Source organism: Rhineura floridana, chromosome 2 (assembly GCF_030035675.1).
Source record: "Rhineura floridana isolate rRhiFlo1 chromosome 2, rRhiFlo1.hap2, whole genome shotgun sequence".
Taxonomy (NCBI): domain Eukaryota; kingdom Metazoa; phylum Chordata; class Lepidosauria; order Squamata; family Rhineuridae; genus Rhineura; species Rhineura floridana.
In genome coordinates this window covers 97,269,374-97,294,361 of record NC_084481.1, presented here as the reverse complement: position 1 = coordinate 97,294,361, position 24,988 = coordinate 97,269,374, and the positions used below count along the sequence as shown (strand labels likewise).

Below are 24,988 nucleotides of genomic sequence, written 5' to 3'. Positions count from 1 at the left end.
ATGACATGATTCTACTTTGAACAGCTCAAGTCGGTCTGAGAAAATTGTTTAGTTATTAATAATGCCAAATCCAAAGTAATAAGTTTTGCCAGAAGGAAAACACTGCACAAATGGTTTATTAATTCTAAAGTGTTAAACCAGGTAATGTGTCATGGCATAATCTTTTCAGCCTCAGAATCTTGGGTTTTACAAATAAAGAAAAATGAATTGAAATCATTTGCCAGTTTACAATCTTTAAGCAGACTGCTGAATTTTAGATATCCAGGGACAATACATCCAATCTTAAATATTTTTAAAGCAAAGGTGGAGCTTTGCAGACCTTACTAAAATCAAGAGTTCAGAGACACTTTTTGCATATGATTCTGGGGGTTTCAAAATCCACCCCAGCTTACTTAGAGCAGAGCTGGATATGGAAAAGATTTCTGGTCTAATTTATTTCAGGATGATAAATTATTAGTGTAGAATAAATCAGCTGTCAGATGACAGGTTTCCTAAGATCTGTTTAGAGGAACAGAAGGTTTGGTTACAAAAATTCTCAAAGCTACTTCCATATTTTGGATTCTCTTTATAGGCATTGAATCCACAGGGAAATGTCACTAGAAACATTTTTAAATGGAGGGTTTTAGAAGGAGTACAAATTGACATAACTGCCCTCATATCCTAAAGTACAGCAAAATGGCTACTAGATGTAAAACTTCAGCACCAATATGAAAAATACTTATTTCCCATGACAATGGAATATTAGAAAGTTTTTGTTGAATTATGTTTTGAACAAATGGAATCAATGATGCAATTTGGGAGATTTAATGGCATTATCAGTCCAAGAAAGTAGGTGTGTCTGCGGATAGCCAATACTGGAGGATTTGGCTCATTACATCCTCGAGTTACATACTGGCATTTTAAAGAGAATGAAGTACTGGCAAATGAAAAATTGGGCTTTCTGCTATAAGCAACAAACCAGTATGTGATTTGGAGGGTTGCTTTGCTTGTAGTAAAGGCTGCCAAATGCAGGAAAAAGTTCCTGGATTCTGTTTTTCTAAATTGTCGTGGAGATATGAGTGTATTAAATGTATCCTGACATAATCTTCTAATGTCACTCTCAGTAAGCTTTTCTTGTTTTATAAGCAAAGGCCTATTTTGATATGTATATAGGTATATATTATGTACTAATTTTATTAATGTTAATTTTGTGACTACTTTTTTTTGCTGAAAGTTTGTGTACCTTGTTTTATTCTGCTATGGTCTACAGACTAATGAAATAAATGCTGTTCTATTGTCTTCTACCGATGACAAACCACTCTATAACTCTGTATGACCCCAACTCAGTAGTTTCATGTCGATGTTAAACAAAATGGAGGACAGAACCGACACCTGCAGAACCCCATACTGGAGAACCCATGAAGCTGACCAGTGTCCCCCCCCCCAAGAAGCACCTTCTGGGGCTAGCCATGCAAATAGGAATGGAACCACCACAATGTGGTACCCTCAATACCCAACTCAGTCTCCCCAGAAGGATACCATTCTGTGAATGTGTATCTCCTCTCTCCCCACTTTATTTCCTCCAGTTGCTCTATTTTTCTCCCATTAGAATGCATACCCCCCAAATAATCCTGGGAACTGTAGCTTGTTAAGGGTGCTGGGAATTGTAGCTCTGTGAGGGGGTAAACTACAGGTGCCAGTTTTTTGGGGGAGGGATTGAAGTGCTTTACATGAATGACGTGTATGAAGCCTCAGTTTCCCAGATCACCTCCCTTCTCCTCCTGCCCTCTCAGTTGCTCCACTTGCAGTTCAACTGCTCACGTGCTGATCTGAGCCTTGAAAAGCATTGGAGGGACAGAGGAAGTGGAAAAGAGCTTCACTTTTCCAGTTTCCTCCTTCAGCTTAAGGACTTTTTTTTGGGGGGGGGGGGAGGAACCACTCTCACCACTTCATGATGAAAATAGCAATGAGCGGTGTGGGTAAACTCAGAGGTACCATGTTGGCAACTCTAGCATTACACCATGTTTCCTCTTCCCTTGCTTACCTTCGTAGGATTTATTTATTTTATTTATTAAATTTATTAGTCGCCCATCTGGCTGGTTGTCCAGCCACTCTGGGTGACGTACAAGATAAAAAACAATACATTAAAACGTTAAAATTTAAAACCATAACAGTAAAAACCTAACCCACCCCAAAAGCCTGCCTGAAGAGCCAGGTCTTCAAGGCCCAGCGGAAGCTCATCATAGAAGGGGCATGGCGGAGATCATTTGGGAGAGAGTTCCACAGGGTGGGGGCCACTACTGAAAAAGCCCTCTTTGTCCTGAGACCTCCACTTGTAAGGAGTGCACTCTGGTGTTGGATGTTTGTGTCTGAGATCCCAAGAAAGGGACCTTGTAGGGTTCTAAGCAAAGAATTATTGATAAGTGTTTTGTATGAACCATTTGGAGGTCTTTACATTCAAGCAGTATATACATTTTGTTAAATAAATAAAATTAAAAAAAAATAAAACGTGCCAGGAATGAGGTCAAGTTCTGGGGGTAGGCTGCACATGCAAAGTGTTGCCTCCTTGTGTGTGTAGATTATATACTGCTTCTGGTATGCTGATACTGGGTGTTGAGTTACACCATATTGTGTATACAGGGCTGGCACCAGAGGGCGGCCGGGTTGGACCATGGCTGAGGGCCCCTGAAGGACCCCTCCTCAGGGTGGGAGGGTGGTGCTCCCATTCCATGGTCCACAGAAGCATTGGGTCCTGCAACCTGACCCTGCCATGGATCACAAAGAGGGAGCTCTCAGACACCCCCCAGTATAGACAACATGGGCTTCAATAAGCCTGCCCAAACGTCCCACTTACCTCTCCTGTCAGTGTGAATGCTGTGTGTGCATGCCTGCCCTCACCAAAGATGGCAGCAGGGGTTTCCCTAAAGCGCTAATGCCCCCACCGCCATCTTGGCGGATGGCAGGCATGCATGCTATGTGTGCACATCATTCACACAACATGAAAGGTAGGTGAGATGTGCGCATGGGTTTATTGGCCCTGCGCTGCTTGTATGGAAGCTGGTTGGGCTACAGCACCATGGGCCTGGGGCAGGCCGGTGCCCAGGGGCCCAGTCCTATGTGCATGCTCTGTTGTGGAGGGAGAGATCATTGATGCAGGACAACTATTTTTTAGCTCCCTCCCCAATCGAAGTCAACGAGAGGAAATTTCTTGCACCAGGGCTAGGGGAGCTGGTATAAAGCTGTACTGTTGACAAGAGTGTGGGCATGATTAAAAGGGTAAAGTATGTGCTTCTCTCTGCTCTACTTTAGCCATTCCACTGCCTTATCTGATATGTTCTGCTGGCATATATATCACTGTAGTGGCATATCTGGCATTCTACCACTGAAACAGGACTTCTGCTGCCTCTCAGGCGGAAGATCCTGGCTACAGAATTGCACCTTAAATCACCACAAACCCACAAAATCATATCAAATAACTTGGTCTTCCACAAAGGCTGCAATCCAAAACATACTCACTAGCTCCACTGAACGCACTTATGTCCAATTAATATGTATAGCACTGCACTGTAAATTAGAAAGGATATATACCCAAAGTGAAAATATACAAGGAGACATCTTTTACTGGAGTGGTATTGAAATGTATAAGAAAAATAGACACAAAACGTTTTAGAATTAAATCACTATAACGAAGGCTGTGTACACATTCCCATTTACTCTGCATCCAGAGTGCTGGCTTGGGAAGTGGTTTACTCACATTAGCCACAATCCTTATCTATCAAATTGTTTCTTATGAAATGCTGTGTTTTGATGCATTTATCCCTGAACCAGCTTTAATCTGAACTGGAAAAAAATAACCCAGTTGCATTTTAAGATGGTAATGTGTACATAGCTGAAGCTATTCTGACTGGGTGGAGCCAACCTCCAATTGAGTGGTTATATTTGACATCATGATTTTTAATTACTATTATTGATCAACTGAATTGGGAAGAACTCTCATTAGTAAATTATAGCAGTATTTTGGAACATGGGACTTTATGGACTCTAAAGACGAAGTTCTTGGGCTTTTAAGTGTTTCTCACTCTCCAAATGTGTTGGTTCTGAGATTACCACTTTTCTAATCCCCACAGAGTCAAACAGAATTCAGAAAAACACCTGATGAACAGATTATATTTCAACAACATCCGTGGTGATAATACAACATAACGATCAAGTCCATTAGTCCATCTAGCCCATCGTCGGCTGTGCCTGACAACGAATGGCTCTCTAGGGTTTCTATGGGGAAAAGAATATTGAATAGTTAATACCTTCCTCCTAGTGCAGGAAACACTAACAAGACATAACCCCCACTAACAAACTAATTAAATAAATAAATGCACATTTCCCAAGAGTGAGTATAGACCCGAGCGCGGAAAAGCGTACATTTCCATCTTTACTTCCACTTTCTTGGATGTGTTTGGGCGACATTAGATTTCGCCTTTCTTTTTTGTATGGACAGCTGATACTTTTAACTCTGTACACGAGGAAGGGAAAACAAACATGCGCAAGAAGCCTGGTGATAATGGATCTGCTAGCCCAGGTCCTCCTTATACCTTTGAATAGCAAGCAGCCTGCACTGCGACTCGAGCTTTCATAAGCAAAAGCATATTTCAGCTACAGCCCCCAGACTCTGGACTCAGAACATCACATCCTAGCCTGCGTTAACCAATCAAGTCCCAGTCGCCCCACCCAGCCATAGAGATGGGGAGAGGAAAGGTCGGCCCTTTCCAAGCACTTACAAAGAAATCCAAAACTCCTCACATCTACTTCTCCTTAACCCCCACCGCACGCCCCCCCCGTTCCACCGCACGCCCCCCCCCGTTCCACCGCACGCCCTTATCAGCATTTCCGGGCTGTTATTGAGCGCGTTTTCCACGCTAACTTTCCATGCAAAGCATATGAGTTCCACCATAGAGGTGCTATGCGACAGAGCGGCGCTACTCTATATTCAGAGTTATGCCTTCCATTTTTTTTAAAACGGAGAGTGGAGGAAGCGCCAAGTTTTTTGTTCTCTTTCTCTCTGTGCACAACCGGTCTCGGAAGGAGGAAGTGAGGTTGGGCTTCCGGGGAGATGTGACTCGTGTTGCGCAGGCGGGAAAGTATCTGGTGAGAGGGGTGAGGGTAAGGGGGTGAGGGTAAGGGGGTGGGGAAACGACGGTTTAAGCGTGGCTGGAGAAACGAACCAGAGGTGGGAGTATGGATGACTCTAGTGGTGGTAACTGGTGTGTCTGCCTCTGTCTGTCTTGACTTCTTAAGGAGGTGAGTTTTGGCTCCCTCAGGTAGACAACGCGTGCATGCAGTTTGTTGTGGTAGGATCGAGCATGATGTTGGCTGGGGGCTCCTGTGTGAAGCCGTTCTGAGATACACCCCCCCCACCTGGGGTACTCGGTAGGCAGCTTGGGTCTGGGTTTGCTGTGTCGCGTTGGGTAAACAGCAGACCCTTGTCTCGCAGCTTGTGAAGTGTCTCTCTGTGTAAATGTTTTGTCTTTCTGATTTGTTCCCAGGTTCTTTTCGAGTGTTTCTTATTCTCGGTGTCACTTTAGCTTCTGTTGGAACTAGATGGAGACTATATCGCGTTCAAGGAAGGATTAAGACATCTTGTTTTCCTGTCTGCTTTTGTTCAGAAAACTTTCCAGAACACCACAAAACTTCCTACTACAGCACCTTTGGCTGGTGTGTCCTCGACCCCTGCTGCAGTGGGGTGAGGGGTTGGGAGGAGCTGTCAACATGGCAGATACGTTGGAATTCAATGAAATATATCAGGAGGTGAAAGGATCTATGGTGAGTGACTGGGAGGGGGAGTCGGAAATTTCAAAGGAGAAATGTAAAGTATGTGTTACAGTGCTGTGCAGGGAAGAAGCTGTATGGTTGGGGGAGAGTTGGCCTGCTAGATAGGATGCTAGCTTGCCACTTTAGAAAACGGAGAGGACCCGAGTGTTCTACCACAGATTCATTGTGGTCTTCTGGTGTCCCATATTTTAAAAGAGAGTAAGAAATAATAGTTTCCTGCTTCTTAAGGATTCAGTGGGCTGACTACTTAAGGTTAAAGAGCTGTGGGCCTCTGAGAATAGATTATTTGGGTTAAAAAATGCAAAGGGATTTTTTTTTTGAAGCACAAATCTTTGAAGCCCACCTTATTTCTTTGGAGTGTTTAGGATTTTGGAGACATAACTTTTCTGGGGTAGCAAATTCTTCTGACTTCAGCTGGACATGAAATTTGCTTTCAAGCCTTTTTATTATTCAGTGTTGTTAGTGCCACTGGGGGCGAATTACTTAGCAGGCTGGTTGTATATCACTTGGGACTATTTCTGGATGAAAAAAAGACTCTTGTGGCACCTTAAAGACTAACAAATACATTATGGTATCAGCTTTTATAGGCTACATCCATTTTATCAAACGCGTGAAAGAGATCTATATGTGTGACACCTTATTTCTAAGTATGTATCTTTGCTTAATCTGCAGCTGAATGTGATGTAAGCTTGTAAGGCTGCAGTCCTCTTAACCCCATTTACATGGGAGTAAGGCCCACTGAATTAAGTAGGGCTTTACTTCTGAGTAAAAATGGTTATGATTCTGCTGTAAAACACCTTAGAAAGCCAAGTGTCTGGAGGCGTTACTGCGAGAGTGGGGAACTGCATTCAACTGGCAGACCAGATCCTAATCTTCCCCAACTCCGTGGGCCAAGTTTGACAGGTGGACAGAACCACCCCACCTGTCAGTCACTTGACATTACAATGATGTCAGATAACCTGTGTTTGCCTGCATTGCTTAAGAACATAAGAACATAAGAAGAGCCTGCTGGATCAGGCCAGTGGCCCATCTAGTCCAGCATCCTGTTCTCACAGTGGCCAACCAGGTGCCTGGGGGAAGCCCGCAAGCAGGACCCGAGTGCAAGAACACTCTCCCCTCCTGAGGCTTCCGGCAACTGGTTTTCAGAAGCATGCTGCCTCTGACTAGGGTGGCAGAGCACAGACATCGCGGCTAGTAGCCATTGATAGCCCTGTCCTCCATGAATTCGTCTAATCTTCTTTTAAAGCTGTCCAAGCTGGTGGCCATTACTGCATCTTGTGGGAGCAAATTCCATAGTTTAACTATGCGCTGAGTAAAGAAGTACTTCCTTTTGTCTGTCCTGAATCTTCCAACATTCAGCTTCTTTGAATGTCCACGAGTTCTAGTATTATGAGAGAGGGAGAAGAACTTTTCTCTATCCACTTTCTCAATGCCATGCATAATTTTATACACTTCTATCATGTCTCCTCTGACCCGCCTTTTCTCTAAACTAAAAAGCTCCAAATGCTGCAACCTTTCCTCGTAAGGGAGTCGCTCCATCCCCTTGATCATTCTGGTTGCCCTCTTCTGAACCTTTTCCAACTCTATAATATTCTTTTTGAGATGAGGCGACCAGAACTGTACACAGTATTCCAAATGCGGCCGCACCATAGATTTATACAACGGCATTATGATATCGGCTGTTTTATTTTCAATACCTTTCCTAATTATCGCTAGCATGGAATTTGCCTTTTTCACAGCTGCCGCACACTGGGTCAACATTTTCATCGTGCTGTCCACTACAACCCCGAGGTCTCTCTCCTGGTCGGTCACCGCCAGTTCAGACCCCATGAGCGTATATGTGAAATTAAGATTTTTTGCTCCAATATGCATAATTTTACACTTGTTTATATTGAATTGCATTTGCCATTTTTCTGCCCATTCACTCAGTTTGGAGAGGTCTTTTTGGAGCTCTTCGCAATCCCTTTTTGTTTTTACAACCCTGAACAATTTAGTGTCATCAGCAAACTTGGCCACTTCACTGCTCACTCCTAATTCTAGGTCATTAATGAACAAGTTGAAAAGTACAGGTCCCAATACCGATCCTTGAGGGACTCCACTTTCTACAGCCCTCCATTGGGAGAACTGTCCGTTTATTCCTACTCTCTGCTTTCTGCTTCTTAACCAATTTCTTATCCACAAGAGGATCTCTCCTCTTATTCCATGACTGCTAAGCTTCCTCAGAAGCCTTTGGTGAGGTACCTTGTCAAACGCTTTTTGAAAGTCTAAGTACACTATGTCCACTGGATCACCTCGATCTATATGCTTGTTGACACTCTCAAAGAATTCTAATAGGTTACTGAGACAGGACTTTCCCTTGCAGAAGCCATGCTGGCTCTGCTTCAGCAAGGCTTGTTCTTCTATGTGCTTAGTGAATCTAGCTTTAATAATACTTTCTACCAGTTTTCCAGGGACAGAAGTTAAGCTAACTGGCCTGTAATTTCCGGGATCCCCTCTGGATCCCTTTTTGAAGATTGGCGTTACATTTGCCACTTTCCAGTCCTCAGGCACGGAGGAGGACCCAAGGGACAAGTTACATATTTTAGTTAGCAGATCAGCAATTTCACCTTTGAGTTCTTTGAGAACTCTCGGGTGGATGCCATCCGGGCCCGGTGATTTGTCAGTTTTTATATTGTCCATTAAGCTTAGAACTTCCTCTCTCGTTACCACTATTTGTCTCAGTTCCTCAGAATCCCTTCCTGCAAATGTTAGTTCAGGTTCAGGGATCTGCCCTATATCTTCCACTGTGAAGACAGATGCAAAGAATTCATTTAGCTTCTCTGCAATCTCCTTATCGTTCTTTAGTACACCTTTGACTCCCTTATCATCCAAGGGTCCAATCGTCTCCCTAGATGGTCTCCTGCTTTGAATGTATTTATAGAATTTTTTGTTGTTGGTTTTTATGTTCTTAGCAATGTGCTCCTCAAATTCTTTTTTAGCATCCCTTATTGTCTTCTTACATTTCTTTTGCCAGAGTTTGTGTTCTTTTTTATTTTCTTCATTTGGACAAGACTTCCATTTTTTGAAGGAAGACTTTTTGCCTCTAAGAGCTTCCTTGACTTTGCTCGTTAACCATGCTGGCATCTTCTTGGCCCTGGCGGTACCTTTTCTGATCTGCGGTATGCACTCCAGTTGAGCTTCTAATATAGTGTTTTTAAACAACTTCCAAGCATTTTTGAGTGATGTGACCCTCTGGACTTTGTTTTTCAGCTTTCTTTTTACCAATCCCCTCATTTTTGTGAAGTTTCCTCTTTTGAAGTCAAATGTGACCGTGTTGGATTTTCTTGGCAATTGGCCAGTTACATGTATGTTTAATTTAATAGCACTGTGGTCACTGCTCCCAATCGGTTCAACAACACTTACATCTTGCACCAGGTCCCGGTCCCCACTGAGGATTAAGTCCAGGGTTGCCGTCCCTCTGGTCGGTTCCATGACCAACTGGTCTAGGGAATAGTCATTTAGAATATCTAGAAACTTTGCTTCTTTGTCATGACTGGAACACATATGCAGCCAGTCTATGTCCGGGTAGTTGAAGTCACCCATTACTACCACATTTCCTAGTTTGGATGCTTCCTCAATTTCATATCTCATCTCCAGGTCTCCCTGAGCATTTTGATCAGGGGGACGATAGATCGTTCCCAGTATTAAGTCCCTCCTGGGGCATGGTATCACCACCCACAACGATTCTGTGGAGGAGTCTGCCTCTTTTGGGGTTTCGAGCTTGCTGGATTCAATGCCTTCTTTCACGTATAGAGCGACTCCGCCACCAATACGTCCTTCCCTGTCCTTCCGATATAGTTTATATCCAGGGATAACCGTATCCCACTGGTTTTCTCCATTCCACCAGGTCTCCGTTATGCTCACTATATCAATGCTCTCCTCTAAGACCAAGCACTCCAGTTCTCCCATCTTGGTTCGCAGGCTCCTAGCATTAGCATACAGGCACTTGTAAGCAGTGTCTCTCTTCAAGTGTCTTTGGCACTTGTGGTTAGGCCTGTGGTAATTTTGCTCTTCTGAATTTATATCCTGTGCCCCTGCTCTCACAATGCCTACTTCTAGGCCTACCCCTTTTAAAATTTCATCATTTCCTTGGTTTTTATCCCAGGGGGGAGGTTTATTCCGAACCGGACCTTTCTCAGCTCCTGTCGGGTTTCCCCCCTCAGTCAGTTTAAAAGCTGCTCTGCTACCTTTTTAATTTTAAGTGCCAGCAGTCTGGTTCCATTCTGGTTCAAGTGGAGCCTGTCCCTTTTGTACAGGCCCGGCTTGTCCCAAAAAGTTCCCCAGTGCCTAACAAATCCAAACCCTTCTACCCGACACCATTGTCTCATCCACGCATTGAGACTGCGAAGCTGGGCCTGTCTGGCTGGGCCTGCGTGTGGAACCGGTAGCATTTCAGAGAAAGCCACCTTGGAGGTCCTGGCTTTCAGCATCCTACCTAGCAACCTAAATTTTGCTTCCAGGACCTCACGGCTGCATTTCCCCATGTCTTTGGTGCCAACGTGCACGACGACCACTGACTCCTTCCCAGCACTGTCTACCAAACTATCTAAACGACGGGTGATATCCGCAACCTTCGCACCAGGCAGGCAAAACACCTTGCGGTCTACACGCCCATCACACACCCCACTGTCTATGTTCCTAATGATCAAATCACCCACTACAAGGATCCCTCCAGCCCCTGGAGATATATCCTCGGCACGAGAGGATAGCTGTTCATCCCCCAAGGAATGGGTCCCTTCTAAGGGATCGTTTCCCTCTTCCTCAGCTGGATGCTCTCCTTCCCCGAGACCATCGTTCTCCATGATAGCAGGAGAGCTATCATCGTTGGAGTGGGACACAGCTATAACATCCCTGAAGGCCTCCTCCACACACCTCTCTGCCTCTCTCAGCTTTTCCAGGTCCGCCACCTTGGCCTCAAGGAAATGAAGTCGTTCCCGGAGAGCCAGGAGCTCATTGCACCGAGAGCACACCCACGACTTCTGTCCAACAGGCAGATAGTCGTACATGCTGCAGGCGGTGCAAAACACTGGAAAGCCCCCACACCCCTGCTGGCTTCTTACCTGCATAGTTTTGTTTAAGGTTTATTATGTCAATGGGTTGGAGACTGCGGTTTAGTTGAGGTCAGGGAACAGACGGGCAGAGTGGGGGGCCCTGGCCTCCTCGCCCTGCTGCCGAACTTGCTCTGCTGCTTAACTCGCCTTGACGCTTTGTCAGCTGGGGCTCCCTCTAGCTCGTGGAGCAGACCTTGTGGGCAAAGGCACAGCACTGTGCAAGGTCTGATGATCAGCTGATCCTCCACGTTTGCAAAGCACAGGGCTTTTTAGGCACCAATGATTGTTGGTGCCTGCAAGCCCCCTTTCAGCACAGTTGTGACTTTACCTTCCCCATACCTGATGTCATATCTTCAGGTGTAGGGCAGGTGGACTGAAATGGCCTTGGAGGCCAAATGGGGAGGCCTGGTGGGCCTAAGTAGGTCTGTGGGCTGAAAGTTCCTCACCACTGCTTTACTGGGTGATTTGTGTTTTCTGTCTCTCTATTGCAGTTCTGGTGTTAATGTGATTTCCTGCTCATTAACTTTAATCCTAAATGTTGCTCTGCCACCATAGTATTCTTACTCTCCTTAATCCTGAACACATTTATTACTAATCTGGAGAATGGAGGTGAACTGACGGGCACGTGCCCATACAGTTATACAGGAAATGTTTGATGAAACAGGAAAATGCCTGTTTATATAGCAACATCAGTATGTATGGTGCCTTACAGAATAACAGTAAGATGGGTCCCTACTCTGAGGTTACCTCCCAAATTTGAAATGGGTGGAGGCAAGAGAGGGGACAAAAACAAGATGAAAGACAAATTAATAGAGGGAGAGTATGCATTAACTTACACATGCTTAGTTTAGTAGGGGATGAGGACTAAAGGGTTATGCCAAAGGCTTCACAGAAGAATTTCAAGGAGGCATCTAAAAATGTGGAGGTGATCTTGCATAATAGTTGTGGAAAAACAATCGCAGACATAAGGGGTAACAAGGGAGAAAGGACAGAGTTGTTTAAGAGAGCAGGAAATCTTCAGATGGCTGAGTGTGAAAGTTGTAGGCGATAATATCCTGGGATGCGATGGCAGAGAAATGGGGGGGGGGCAAGATTAGGCCACAAAGGACTTTCAAAGTAAGGATGAGAAGTTTGTGCTGCATCTGGGAGTGAACAGGAACCCTGTTGTTTTTTTAAAAGGGATATCCCAGGGTACGTATGATGAGAGAGAAGAATGATTTTGGCGTTTTAGATGGAAGTGAGAGGGCTATGATGTAGAAGGTCAAAAAAGAGGTTACAAGCATTAAGGTGGGATACAACCAGAGAGAATGTAAACCTTTACTCATGTCAAGTTGTTGGAAAAGAAGGGCTTTTTAAATACTTTTAACAGGACAAAATTACATGACTTGGAGTTGTAGTCCAAAACATCTGAAGGGCACCTGGTTGACAAAGATTGCTGAGCCTGATAGTTAACTCAGCAGTGGGTAATACCTTTCTACAACCTGGGTTTCAACTGGGTGCTAGCTGCTCTGTGTTCAGTCCAAATGGGATCATGAGTATGTAACTAGATATGAAAAGTATTTGGACTTGTAGCCTGCCCATCCCAAATGTTTGGGAAGAAACAACAATGCTAGGTCAAGGAATTCCTATTGTCATAGGACAGCTGCTATGAACACCACTTCATACGTGTTGTCCAAGTGATTCTGAATGGTATTTTAAAAGGGCATTTGGTGATTGGATGAATGAATGAAAATGTATAGAAGAGCCCATCAAGCGTTCATGTTTTCAGGGTTTCTGCCTTTTCTATGCAATGTTTTCTTTGGAATTATCTTCTTTTGTTAGATTAGAGGCCATGGTGCTCAAGCACCCATTGCTTTGTTGCTAGCATTCTTTGTCTCTTTTTTTGTTAGAATGATGGTCGTCTGCGACTGAGCCGTCAAGGTGTGATTTTCAAGAACAGCAAAACAGGGAAAGTGGACAATATTCAGGCCTCGGAGTTGGCAGAGGGCATCTGGCGGAGAGTGGCATTGGGCCATGGTCTCAAACTACTTACAAAGAATGGGCATGTCTACAAATATGATGGGTTCAGAGAGACGGTAAGATCTCTTTTGGTATCAGTGTGCTTCTGAACATGATTCAGTAGAGCCTTCTTCAGGACTTGATGGGGTGAACAGTTTCTAGTACTAAGCATCAAGGCAGCTTGATACCTTATGGAAGCTGCCATTGAGTGTGTGTTGTTGTCTGAAATTCCACAGGTGCATATCCAGGTCGATCATGCAGATGTGGCTTTTTCCTTGTGTTCATGGCTTGTTTTAGTTTCAGGTTCTTACAGAGGAGCTGCTAGTTCTATACTGAGTTTCTAGTGTCATGCATCTATTGTAGGAAGCGATGCTGGCAAGGCATGCAATTCTTAATGGTTTTTATGGTTCACTTGCTTTTTAAAAAAATGCTTGTTAGTGTTGCACTTATTTTCCTTTGGTCTGTGGTGTGTGACTTGTTTTAATAACCAGGGCGTAGTTTAAATAGTTCTTTCCAGGTGCACAGTAAATGGCTACTCTGTATGCCATCGTCTTACTAGTTAGTTGCTTGTCTTGTCCCTGATGAAGCATTTTCTTTCCTTAGGAGTTTGACAAACTCTCAGATTTCTTCAAGACCCACTACCACTTAGAGCTTGCCGAAAAAGACTTGTGTGTGAAGGGGTGGAACTGGGGCACAGTGAAGTTTGGAGGTAAGTTTGAGTGGGGTGGATAGTATCCTATGGGAAACTTTCACATGGAACTGGAGTCTAGGAGGCTGAGCTAGTATAAAGGAATGAAGGAGGCTCTTTTCCTTTGGGGAGAGATGATCTGTGAGAGTATATTGTTATTGTCTCTCAGAAGATACTATGTTGATCTTTTGCAGGGCAGCTCCTCTCTTTTGACATTGGAGAGCAGCCAGTTTTTGAGATCCCACTCAGTAACGTGTCCCAGTGTACAACTGGCAAGAATGAAGTGACGCTGGAGTTCCACCAGAATGATGATGCTGAGGTGTCGCTTATGGAGGTGCGCTTCTACGTGCCGCCCACTCAAGAAGATGGCGTGGACCCTGTGGAGGTGAGTGTGGGTTGAGTAGAGGTGATGGTGGTGAATGGGGAGAGGGAGCATTAGTTCATATAAACTCATTCCAATATTTCCTGCAGGCATTTGCCCAAAATGTGCTATCTAAGGCAGACGTTATCCAGGCTACTGGAGATGCCATCTGCATCTTCCGAGAGCTGCAGTGCTTGACACCTCGTGGTCGATATGACATCCGCATCTACCCCACCTTTCTGCATCTCCACGGCAAGACGTTTGACTATAAGATCCCTTATACCACCGTTCTGCGACTTTTCCTGCTGCCCCATAAAGACCAACGCCAGATGTTCTTCGTGGTGAGCAGCTGCGAAGTCTTTGGGAGCGGGTTTCCTGTTAGGAGTAATAGTTATGGGTTGTTCCTTGCGGAAGGCTCAATTCATAGGTCTTTACTCCTTCTCCCCTTGTGCTTTATGAAAGAGGTCAGTAGCTTTAACTTTTATGATGCTAATTTGAAAACCAGAAGTAAAGCAATTTATCCATGTTATGCTACAACTGGGAGAGAAGAATCTAGAAGTGATCTTCCCCTATATATCAGGTCAGCGTTCCAGATAATATTTCAGGGGTTGTTCTCTATCCTGCTCCTTCCTGTTATTCTCTGCCTCAGCTCCTCCCTCCTTGTGAGTGTTTCAAGCATGGAGGAGCTGGCCTGTTGCTTCAGCACTGTGTAAAGGTGTTTGGCCTTGTGTGTCTCTTCGTTCTATCTGTGGAAAGTGAGGGGAGAGATGTAAGAGCCTCTCCCTCAATGTTGCATAGCTAACTTGCCCATTCTTCCCTTCCTATCAGATGGAGAGAAAGTACAGTCATTCTTCTTATAAAGCAGCAAGATGATCCGGTGGCTGCATGCTTGTACTGGTGACTGCCATGCCAGACTGCATGCTTGGCCATGTTCTTGTTCCTTGAGAGGGCCACTGGCCCTTAAGGCAGAAGGAAGAGCTTGCATGTCCAGCCTGGCATGGTAGTGCAAAGGTCTGATATGCTCTTGGGAGCAGAGCAGCTGCATATACAGCTTGGGCAGATTTGCCACTGATACGTTGAGCTGTGAGCAGCTGCAGCTCTAGGGGAGTGGCGATTTCTAAATCTAGATCATGCTGTTTGTGGTGAGGCTAGTATAGCGACGTTCTATGTATCTGAGTTTTTTTCTGAAAAATACAATTTAGCTTTTAACATTTTTGAAAGGATGTGTGAGAACTATACTCAGCTTGATGTATCAATCCAAAGTTGTAGATTGCTTAAAATAAGTGAAGTATTCTCCCAGTTGAGTCTCTGGAGATAGCTGCTGTGTCTAAGATGAAATCTGGATTTCTGTTACTAACTTGGAGCAGAAGGACTGTGTGATGGGTAGGCTGTCCCTTATGAGAAAGGAAGTGCGTGTTTGGTGGTGGTGTTGTCATCATTGTCGTTGGGTGCTGTGGGAATGGTGCTTCTGGATCCGGGCTCATGCTGAAGATGATGATTGTCTCTGCTTCCTTCCAGATCAGCTTAGACCCTCCTATAAAGCAAGGCCAAACACGCTACCACTTTCTTATCCTACTCTTCTCAAAGGATGAGGACATCTCCTTGACCCTCAACATGAATGAGTGTGTATTGTTCACTATATTATATTCATTACAATGTATCTGACTCCACCAGATGCCTTCCAGTTCCAGCTTCTAAGCTTGACTCTCGTGGCCATGTCCAAGTGCTTTATTTTCTAGAGATATCGACAGGTCCCAGTTCCACAGGCTGTTGCAAGTTATTGGTGTTGTAATAAACTTTGGAGGCCCTTGCATTTCCATTTCTGTCAGACTTGTTCAGTCAGCATGCATGGAGAGAGAAAGAGACTGGCTTGCACAAGGTGACTGTTGAGTTCCTGAACTGGATTCAAGTGCAACGTTTAAACCTTAAGACTGACAAGTGTCTTCACCTACTCCCTTTTGTCACCTTCCCCAACTCCCCCTTGCACGTGCACACACAAAACATCAACCATCTTAATGGCCCCAGGAATTTGGCCCTGTCTGTTTTTGGAAAGCTTTTTTGTTGAAAAAATAAACAAAAAACCCACAAACAAGAACCATGGGGAAAAATTAAAATTATGGAAAGTCAAATAACAGTACCCTGTTTGCGGATTACAAACGTATTGGAGTCTGACTCTGTTTTGACTTGGATTCTCTTTGTTTACAGGGATGAGGTAGAGAAGCGCTTTGAGGGTCGGCTCACCAAGAATATGTCTGGCTCCCTGTATGAAATGGTCAGTCGTGTCATGAAAGCTCTTGTCAACCGCAAGATCACAGTGCCTGGCAACTTCCAGGGGTGAGGAATGCCTCGATGCTGGGTTAGAGAAATCATAAACCATTGTTTGACTGGGGCATGAATGAGAAGAAGGATGAAGGAGGTTAGCATGATGTTTCTTTTCCTATTACAGGCATTCCGGGGCACAGTGCATTACTTGTTCCTACAAGGCCAGTTCAGGGCTCCTGTATCCTTTGGAGCGCGGTTTCATCTATGTACATAAGCCACCCGTTCACATTCGCTTTGATGAGATTGCTTTTGTAAACTTTGCCCGTGGGACCACGACGACACGCTCCTTTGACTTTGAAATAGAAACTAAGCAGGGAACGCAATACACTTTCAGCAGCATAGAGAGGTGAGTGAACCAAACCTAGCAGAACCAGGGAAGCTCATGTGTGCTCGCCAACCATCCATCCATCCCAGCGCTTTGAATGTAGAGCATCTTCCATTGTGGTGGAAGGGGGCAGAACTGCCACCACCTTTGAACCTTTTTCATTCTAAAATATAGCTCTATGCTGTCTGCCTACTTGTGACCTGTAACGTCTAGATGTTTTTCATTTTTATATCCTTATCTTGCCCTGATCCTGTTAAATATTCTGTCCTCCAGTTCCTCCTCTCCACTATCTCCTACCACAATAATAAAAAAAATGTACTGCCTTCAAGTCGATTCCGACTTATGGCGACCCTATTAACAGGGTTTTCATGAGGCTGAGAGGCAGTGACTGGCCCAAGGTCACCCAGTGAGTTTCATGGCTATGTGGGGATTCGAACCCTGGTCTCCCAGGTCGTAGACCTATTTTCCCTCAGGGCAGCAGGGTCACTGCTATCCTACTAAGTTTTGCCATAGGCAAGTGAATATTGGTCTTTGCTAGATGATTCTATCTATGGCTTCTCTTCCCTGCAGAGAAGAATATGGCAAACTGTTTGACTTTGTAAATACCAAGAAGCTGAACATCAAGAACCGAGGACTCAAGGAGGTACCAGTTACAGGAGGGTGGGCACAAGAGGGGACAGGGAAAGGCAGTTACTGTCTAGTCCTATTCCTGATTTACTAGGGTGGGATGGGGGTTTCTCTCTCTCTCCAGAGCTTTCTTCCTTCTCAATTTCTGTTCTCTCCTTGTAGAAGAAAAAGGTCTGTGCGATTGTCCCCTCCTCTTCCTCCTCCTCCTCCTGGTTCAGGTCTCCTCTGCATGGCTGCAGTGAACATTCCTAATCACCATAGTATAACCTTGCATGAACCACAGGGAAAGACAGTAGCCTGCTTTGCTTAAGAAGTGACTTACACCTAATCCACCTTAAAGTTACTAGCATGGTTCCTCCTTTCCCGTGGGGAGAGAAAGTGTGTTCTAGAAGACCTGAAAGACAGCATGTACTTGGTTCTCGAGGAATCTGCTGTGTGTGTATATGTATGTGAGAAACCTTTTCTGTGCAGTATGTGTGCTGTGGAGCATGCTGGGAGTTGTAGTTTTAGAATCTCTGTATGCTTTGGGTGTGGAAACTTGAGAGAGACTCTGCTCAAGTACTGCAGTTGGGAAGTCTTGTGCCAACTCCTGTGGGATCCCTTCTTTGTGTTTCTAGGGAATGAAGAGTGTGCCCTATGATGACTATGCCGGTTCGGATGAGGACTCACATGATGCCTACTTGGAGCGTATGAAGGAGGAGGGCAAGATCCGTGAGGAGCATGCAAATGACAGCAGTGAAGACTCTGGAGAGGAGACAGGTGAGCCATTTTCTCCAGCCTGGAGATATTCTTCCAAAATGCTCTTGGTTTGCAGCCAAGCCTATTCCCACTTACCTCCCCTGTTTTGCATTTTCCCTCGTATCTTTGGGTTAGAAATGAGGATTTTCTTTTTCCAGATGAATCATTCAATCCTGTGGAAGAGGAAGAGGATGTGGCAGAAGAGTAAGTAAAATGTTTTAGTCTGCTAGAGATACTGGGCAATATTCAGCAACATACTTGTGCTAGCGCAATGGGATTCCCCTTCTCCTCCCCAACGTGGACCGGTTCTGCTCCAGAGGGTTGGGAGGACCCCCAGAACAGATTTAGGGGGAGAAAGGTGGGGGGGAGAGAAAGTTTTGTTGCGCAAGGAGAAAGCCTTGCATTGATGGAACATTTACCTTAGCACTAAGTGAATACAATCCACTGTAGTTGAATATGGTATTGAGAGCCCTATGAGGATTCAAAAGGCAGAATTTCAATATTTTTTATAAAAGCTAAGAAAAGCTGTGCTCTTGGAGGGGACTGGTATAACATTGAAGCTTGCAATAAAATCTGGAGCACTGTGTGACTGGATCTCTTGGAGTCTTGAATATGGTTGTGTGGAAGCAGGCAAACAACAGGAATAGGAGACTTCCAACAGAAGAAAGTTAGATATGTATATTGGAGTGATTGCAGTAACAGGATTAAGGAGAGCAGCAATGTTGTGAGGATCAGCCGGGGGAACTGGAAAGCTGGATTTGTATTCAGTGCTGCATGAGCAGATTTTCACTCGGGTGGCAGGACTTCCTGTTTTCTCCCTTGTGCAGGCCCAAAATCTGCTCAGGAGGGTCCCTGAACCCCATGGAGCAGATTTTGAGGGTGTGCCATCAGACATTGTGTGTGGGGGGAGTCCTGTTGCATAAGTGGAAAGTCTTTTCCATTTGTGTAGCGGCACCAATGGATGCACCCACTGGTTATTAAAATGATTGGGGAAATGCCAGCCTTAAAATTAAGGTGCCACTTTGTGGCTCACTCTGACTGTCTTATGCTTTTCATTTTCATCTGTGAAATAATGCTGTCCTTGCATCAGGCTAATAGTGAACACAGAGAATTAAGTCTTTGGGAAAATGTTGGGAGCTAGTAATCTGGGCATGCTTTCACTTAAACTGTTGGAGAACACCTTCAAGGGAGCAATCATGACAATGGACCCATTCTATCTTGAATGTTTGTGAACTTCAGCTTATTTAAGAGGCTTGTCTGTTGGCCTTTGAAGTATGAATGTTTAGGCAAGTTGGACGGATGAAGACTACAAAAGCCAGTTGTTCATTTTTTAATCTTTGCATGTAATGGTTAACCGTTGATTAATACCTCCTGCTCAGTGTGCTCTTGCTAAAATGATTTGTGACAAGATCTATACAGCTGTTTATCTTGGTCCCATGTTGTATGTCTAACAAATATTAGCAGTCGGGGTAGGGCTTCCAATGCTTGTAAGTTTAATGCTTACTAATTTAGTCTAGTATATTTATTATTTTTGTTCTTGATTTAATGAACCTGTGGTATAAAAGTCAGTCTTGGAAGGTATGGGAGTTAGACACAAGAAATGTGATAAAGGATATTTCTCCAGCTTGTGTGTGTGTGTGTGTATATACTTATTTACAAACTGGTTGGGGCTATGAAGCTGTGAACCCACCTCTCCTGAGTGTCTTTTCCTTGGGACAGGTTTGACAGTAATGCCTCAGCCAGCTCATCTAGCAATGAAGGAGACAGTGATGAGAAGAAGAAACCTGCCAAAAAAGCCAAAATTGTGAAAGAACGCAAGCCCCGCAAGAAGCAGTCTGAGGTGAGGGCAACCAGGACCTGGAGACTGATGGATTCAAGGCCCCTCTCTTCCTGCCTTTTTAGGGCACGGGGAGAGCATTCTTAGGTCTTCCAGTTAGGTCTGGGAGTGCCTGAGAGAAGGCAAACAAGTAAACTATTTTTAAAAGTGCCTTGCGCAGGTGCATCACGGCATGCAAGGAGCTGCTTACAACTGGAAAGGCATCTGTATCTGTGTTGTGCAAGATCATCCAGTAGTGCCAGTAGAACTGGTGTTATGTTGTACTGGGGAATATATTCTTCCATTGCTCAGAAACCTACCAAGAGCCACTTTGTGTGTGAGCTGTCATCACCTGTTCTTAGGGGAACCTTCATGTGTGGCTCTCCCAAGTTGATTGTTTGGCTTGATGTTGTAACTTTCCTGTATGTGGCTTCAGAGAATGGCTTTAGCATTGTCTTTCTGGGGTTTTAAAGGAGTCTGTTGTGCTTAACATCAGCAAGATTAGTTGGATGAAGATAGAAGCTCCCTAGTCAAAATGTAATGACTAGAAACTATAACTGAACACATTCCAGTATTACTGAATATTTTATTTTTGTGAGGGTGATTAACCTTTGGAACAGACTGCATAGAATATGGTGAGCTTTAATTTTCTGGGGCCTTCAGAACCATGATCAAGAATTATAATAGACATATATAACAGGACTATGAAACCTCATCATTGGGAGCCACATGGCCAGTTCTAAATTGGCCAGCAGGATGTACCCACACACCTGCAAGTACTTGTACTTGCACATGCAGACATGCCTCCCTTTTTAGTCATGCCAGTTCTCCTTCTCTCTCCCCCCCCCACCTTTCTCCTGTCCTTACTTTGCAAGCATACACAGGCACACACATTGACCCCCAATTCAAAGGTGATTTCTATGCACTCAGAAAGGCTTCTGTGCCTCTTTCCCCATCCATTTCCAGAAGCCGCTCTCAGACGAGATAGGCTGCCTCCAAAACAGTGCAAGGTACTGGAAGAAAAGAACAGTGGACTGCAATTGCTTGGGCATGCTCTTGCATACTGTATGCTTAAAGGGGTCTCTTTAGATCTCTGCCTTAGTCTTCTACACTCCTCAGCTATCATCAGCGGTTGATGGTTAACAGCGGGCATATTTTGAACTGGATCAGGACCACCAGCATTAACTTTCTTCTATGCTAGCTGAGACAGGGGCAAGGACTGTTTTAAGACACTCATGCCCATACAAACAGTGATGGACTTTGGTAGAGCTGTTGAGGGTACCTAAGGAGAGGGCTCTGCCAAAACCTCTGTTCACATGCTGATGGTAGGGAGAGGTTAAAGGGGCCTTGTCCCTGAGAATCTGCTCACACAGGAGCTGCTGTGGGATGGGGGGCCGAGTTGGTCAGTGCTTCTTAGTGGAGTGAAAATGAAACCTGGTCTTGGGAACATAAGGAAAAAAGGGGCACACCCAAGTTCCCAATGTTGATTTTGCTTTCCTAGGTTTTGCTCTATCAGCACTTCTTAGAAACTCTATCGTTCTATTTTCCCCAGCCAGTAGAGGTGGACATGGATCAAAAGCAATGTATGGCAATTTGGAGAGTGACAGATTGGCCTGTGGCTCTCTATCCCAATCTCTTATTTGTAGCCAAAAATCAAGTTAGGTCTTTATGCACATGGCATTAGAAGGCAAGAGGGATTTCTGTGGAGGAATCTGTGGGATGTACAGGACAGAGCTTGTCTTTATCATAAGATGGAGTGTTTTGTTTTTTCTCTCTTCTCCCCCTCCCCCATTCCCGCTCCACAGAGTAAGAAAGGGAAAGACCCCAATGCCCCAAAGAGGCCTTTATCTGCCTACATGCTCTGGCTCAATGCTAATCGTGACAAGATCAGGTCAGATAGTCCTGGCATGAGTGTCACTGATGTGTCCAAGAAGGCTGGAGAACTCTGGAAAGGGATGTCAAAAGAGAAGAAAGAGGTGGGTGATACTTTGTGTAGGTGAGGGAGTGTAGGTTATGTGTTCTCTGGAAAGGGTCTTGAATGAGGATGCTAGGTAGATTGTACCACAAATCAAAATTTTGACTACTTTAATATAAAGTTACATACTTTTATGCAATGTGCCTATGAATGTTTGGAGTTGTCTGCTTTAGAAAAAAGGCTACAGCAGAAGGAGGGGTGGGTGGGAAGACAAAATAAAGGTTTATGAATTGTTCATGTGACTGCCAGCTGCTGGAGGGCAAACAGTGGGATTAGATTATTACCTTCATGCTGTGTTTGTGACCTTCCCAGAAGCATCTTGGAAGGGTTGTTGTTGAGTAGTGGAGCACATGTTCTGCAGGCCAGAGGTCAGGATTCAGTTCCCACCATCTGTAGGTGGGATTGGAAAAGATTCCTGCCTGAAATCCTGGAGATCTGTCGCCGGTAATTGTAGACAATATTTAGATAGATGAACCAATGGTCTGTCTTGATATAAGACAGATTCCTATGTTCCTGTTTGTGGGAAGTGGTTGCTGAACCAGATTGATTCTTGGTCTGATCCAGCAGGACCTCCCTAATGTTCTCAGACAGTTAAAGGCCATCCTTTTTAAGGGCTCAGTAATCTTTTCCTGATTGTTGTGTATTTCCGCTAGATCACCAAATCCATTCTGGATTTTCAACCTTGACCTGTAAGAAGAGAACAGTTGACTTAATACAAAATCTCAAGATTCTGCACTGCTTAAGTTTTTGGGTTTCAGTTTCTCTTGAATATGGGTACACGTGGTTTTGGCTTTTGTGTTAGCAGAAATGGTGCATGGCGTGTTCGTATTGTGGGATATGCGGCTTATGCGAGTGATGAGTAGAGCTTGCTGTTTTTGGATGTAGGAATGGGACCGCAAAGCTGAAGATGCCAGGAGGGACTATGAGAAGGCCATGAAGGACTACAGTGAGGGGAGCAAGTTGGACAGCTCCAAGAAGTGCGTAGCAGCCTTCCCCCCCCCAAAAAAAGAACGCAGGCTCCCTTACTTACATTTCCATAATGCTTCTGCTGCCCCAAAAGGGTTCTGCCAATTCTGCCATTGCAGCTTGTTTTGTTTTTTCCTCCCAAATGGGTAGGGAAAAATCCAAGAAGAAGAAAAAGCCAGAGAAGCCAGGGAAAGGCAAACCAGAGAAGAAGGTGACTGCACCTGCCAAGACCTCTGCTAGCAAGAGCCCTTCTAAACAACTTGGCGAGAGTTTCAAGAGCAAGGAGTTTGTCTCCAGTGATGATAGCTCCTCAGGCGAGGACAAGAAGGAGGTGGGTTCTTTGTGGTGGCAGTGACACTCTTCCAGTGAACTGGAGAGGAGGGAGAGAAATATATGCTCCACGCACGTCAGAATCCTGTTCAGTTCTTCTTGCTACAGAGGAGCTGCCAGTTTCCCTACTATATTTTCTTCACACGGTATAAGATGATCCTTTTGTAATCCCTAAAAGTGGATGAGTAACCTCTAGCCCTGAACGCAGCAGTGCATAATCCTTCTGCTTTTATTGAGACATTGCATTGCTTTATGTGTTTAATTTGCTGAACATGTATTTCATATTTTACAGGACTGAGAGCACATTGCAAGGTCTGCAGTTTTATAGGGCAATGTCAGGAGACAAGTATTAGGAAAGATATTGGGGCAGCAAAGATGGATAGGGAACCATTGGAGGAATAAGGGCTTCCGGTGTCTGTAAAAGTCTCACCTCTGAAAACTTTAAATGCCTACTTAAAGCTCCCTTGTTTTCTGAGCCTTTGGAATATACATTTGTGCCCATGCATTTGTTTTGCTATGCTCTGCAACCGTGAAGAATACCTAGCAAATGCTGATGCTTTTAGTGCACCAGCTGGGGAACAATCTTGCTTTAATCATACATCATATGATTTCCAATCCTTTCTAGTTTCTTCAGGTTTTCTTGTCTGTTCACTGACACTTGCTGAGCCCTGTCCATTCTGGTTGTGTTGTGAACAGAAGTGTGCTTCTAGTGTAGTAAAAGAATTGAGCCATATAAGCACATTGCACATTTTTGTGGATCTCCTTGTCTTCATGCAGCTTAAACATCCTGCTTGCTTTTTTTATTGCAGTTGGCTGCTGAGCTGAGGCTTAATTGATCTGATCAATTACCTAGCTCCTCTTTCCGGAAATGATTCTGTTAGTGTAGTCTCTGTAAGGCATGCAGCTAATCTTGAATCTTTTTCCTCCTCTTAACAATCCCTGTGTTACTTTTTCCAGGACTCTGATGAGGAGGAGATCGCCAGCACCCCCCCAAGCTCAGCAGAGTCTGGATCTGGCTCTGATTAACAAGAAGCACTCACACAAACACCCCAGTTCCCTACCCTTCTTACAGGTGTTGTGGTTGTTATATTGTTGAGGTGAGGCTGAGTGGACATTATTCCAGGCAAGTAGGCTGGACAGCTGGCACCGCAAAGGAGTACCTACCATGCTTCACTCGTTCTCCCTTCCAGTACTGCAGGTAGTAGTAAGGGCCAGTTATCCCATCTGAAGAGAAGGGGTTGTATGAAAAAAGAGAGGACAGAGAAAGCCAATCACCCCCCTTTTTCTGCCTTTATGTTGTTGTAGATGCGCTGTAAGATGGCAGGCCCAGTGGTATGTGGCACGCAGTTGGAAGCTAGGACACTGCAGCTTCCCTGGTCAGATTCAGTTGGTGTTCTTTCTTTTTCTTCTTCTAAATATTCTCTATGCATTTCTGTTTGTCGTGGCTAACTGATTTAATAAAAATCAAGTTAATTTGGACGGGACTTGTTTTTTGTAGTGTCTACAGAAATGGGAAACATTTTCTAACACTGAGACATGTGAAGAAGAAAATCAAAACAGAGCTGCTTCAGCAGCAGGGAAATACCTCTGTGTGCAACCTGTGCTGATGATTTTTCTGTAGGACTCTGGGACCTGCATCTTATGTCTTGGGCAAGGGGCTTAGCTGTAGTATCTTCCATTAGCAGCTGCACTAATTGTGTTTAAAGGACCATTGTGTGCTGATGGGACTTGGCTAATGCAACTAAGCAATCAATAGAGATGAGGTCTGGCAGTGGAAGAGACTCCATCAGTAATAACGGTGTCCTTGAGCATAGCCAATATTAACACTTGGGATGGTGTCTGGTCCCTGAGCTTGTGAATAGATGCCACTGGCACTCTCAAAAAAACAAAAAAAGCGAGAGCTTCTCTTGTGCCTAGTTTTTCCTTAAAGAGGAAAGAACCTTGTAG

General features: G+C 44.5%; 2 protein-coding genes across 7 annotated transcripts in view; one reads left to right on the top strand and one right to left on the bottom strand.

The window, feature by feature from the left end:
• P2RX3 (purinergic receptor P2X 3) overlaps positions 1-4,789 on the bottom strand; it is a 72,389-nt gene extending 67,600 nt beyond the window's left edge. For 2 of the 5 annotated variants that reach the window (XM_061609617.1, XM_061609618.1), the window contains exon 1: positions 4,569-4,736. In XM_061609617.1, the coding sequence (XP_061465601.1) occupies positions 4,569-4,622 (54 nt within the window). In that variant the 5' untranslated portion in view covers positions 4,623-4,736. The other 3 variants (XM_061609621.1, XM_061609619.1, XM_061609620.1) reach the window with 3 other exon arrangements.
• A 199-nt stretch (positions 4,790-4,988) lies between these two features.
• Positions 4,989-24,520, top strand: SSRP1 (structure specific recognition protein 1). Of its 2 annotated transcripts, none has more exons than XM_061609615.1 (17): positions 4,989-5,121; positions 5,520-5,796; positions 12,785-12,970; positions 13,497-13,602; positions 13,776-13,966; positions 14,053-14,283; positions 15,461-15,564; positions 16,148-16,276; positions 16,389-16,610; positions 17,160-17,232; positions 17,834-17,975; positions 18,113-18,158; positions 19,674-19,794; positions 21,576-21,746; positions 22,631-22,722; positions 22,862-23,042; positions 23,999-24,520. In XM_061609615.1, exons 2-17 carry the CDS (start codon positions 5,743-5,745, stop codon positions 24,065-24,067), a joined length of 2,118 nt encoding a protein of 705 aa, XP_061465599.1. In that variant the 5' UTR covers positions 4,989-5,121; positions 5,520-5,742; the 3' UTR covers positions 24,068-24,520. The 2 variants fall into 2 exon arrangements, with proteins under 2 accessions (XP_061465599.1, XP_061465600.1); XM_061609616.1 differs by lacking the exon at positions 4,989-5,121 and adding an exon at positions 5,170-5,274.
• Positions 24,521-24,988: the final 468 nt, after the last annotated feature.

Excerpts from the sequence above, each read along its gene's own strand:
- SSRP1 (XM_061609615.1), top strand. The coding sequence starts at position 5,743 with ATGGCAGATACGTTGGAATTCAATGAAATATATCAGGAGGTGAAAGGA. Across the intron at positions 16,611-17,159 it reads ACTTTCAGCAGCATAGAGAG|AGAAGAATATGGCAAACTGT; the intron begins GTGAGTGAACCA and ends TCTTCCCTGCAG. Across the intron at positions 23,043-23,998 it reads CAGGCGAGGACAAGAAGGAG|GACTCTGATGAGGAGGAGAT; the intron begins GTGGGTTCTTTG and ends TACTTTTTCCAG.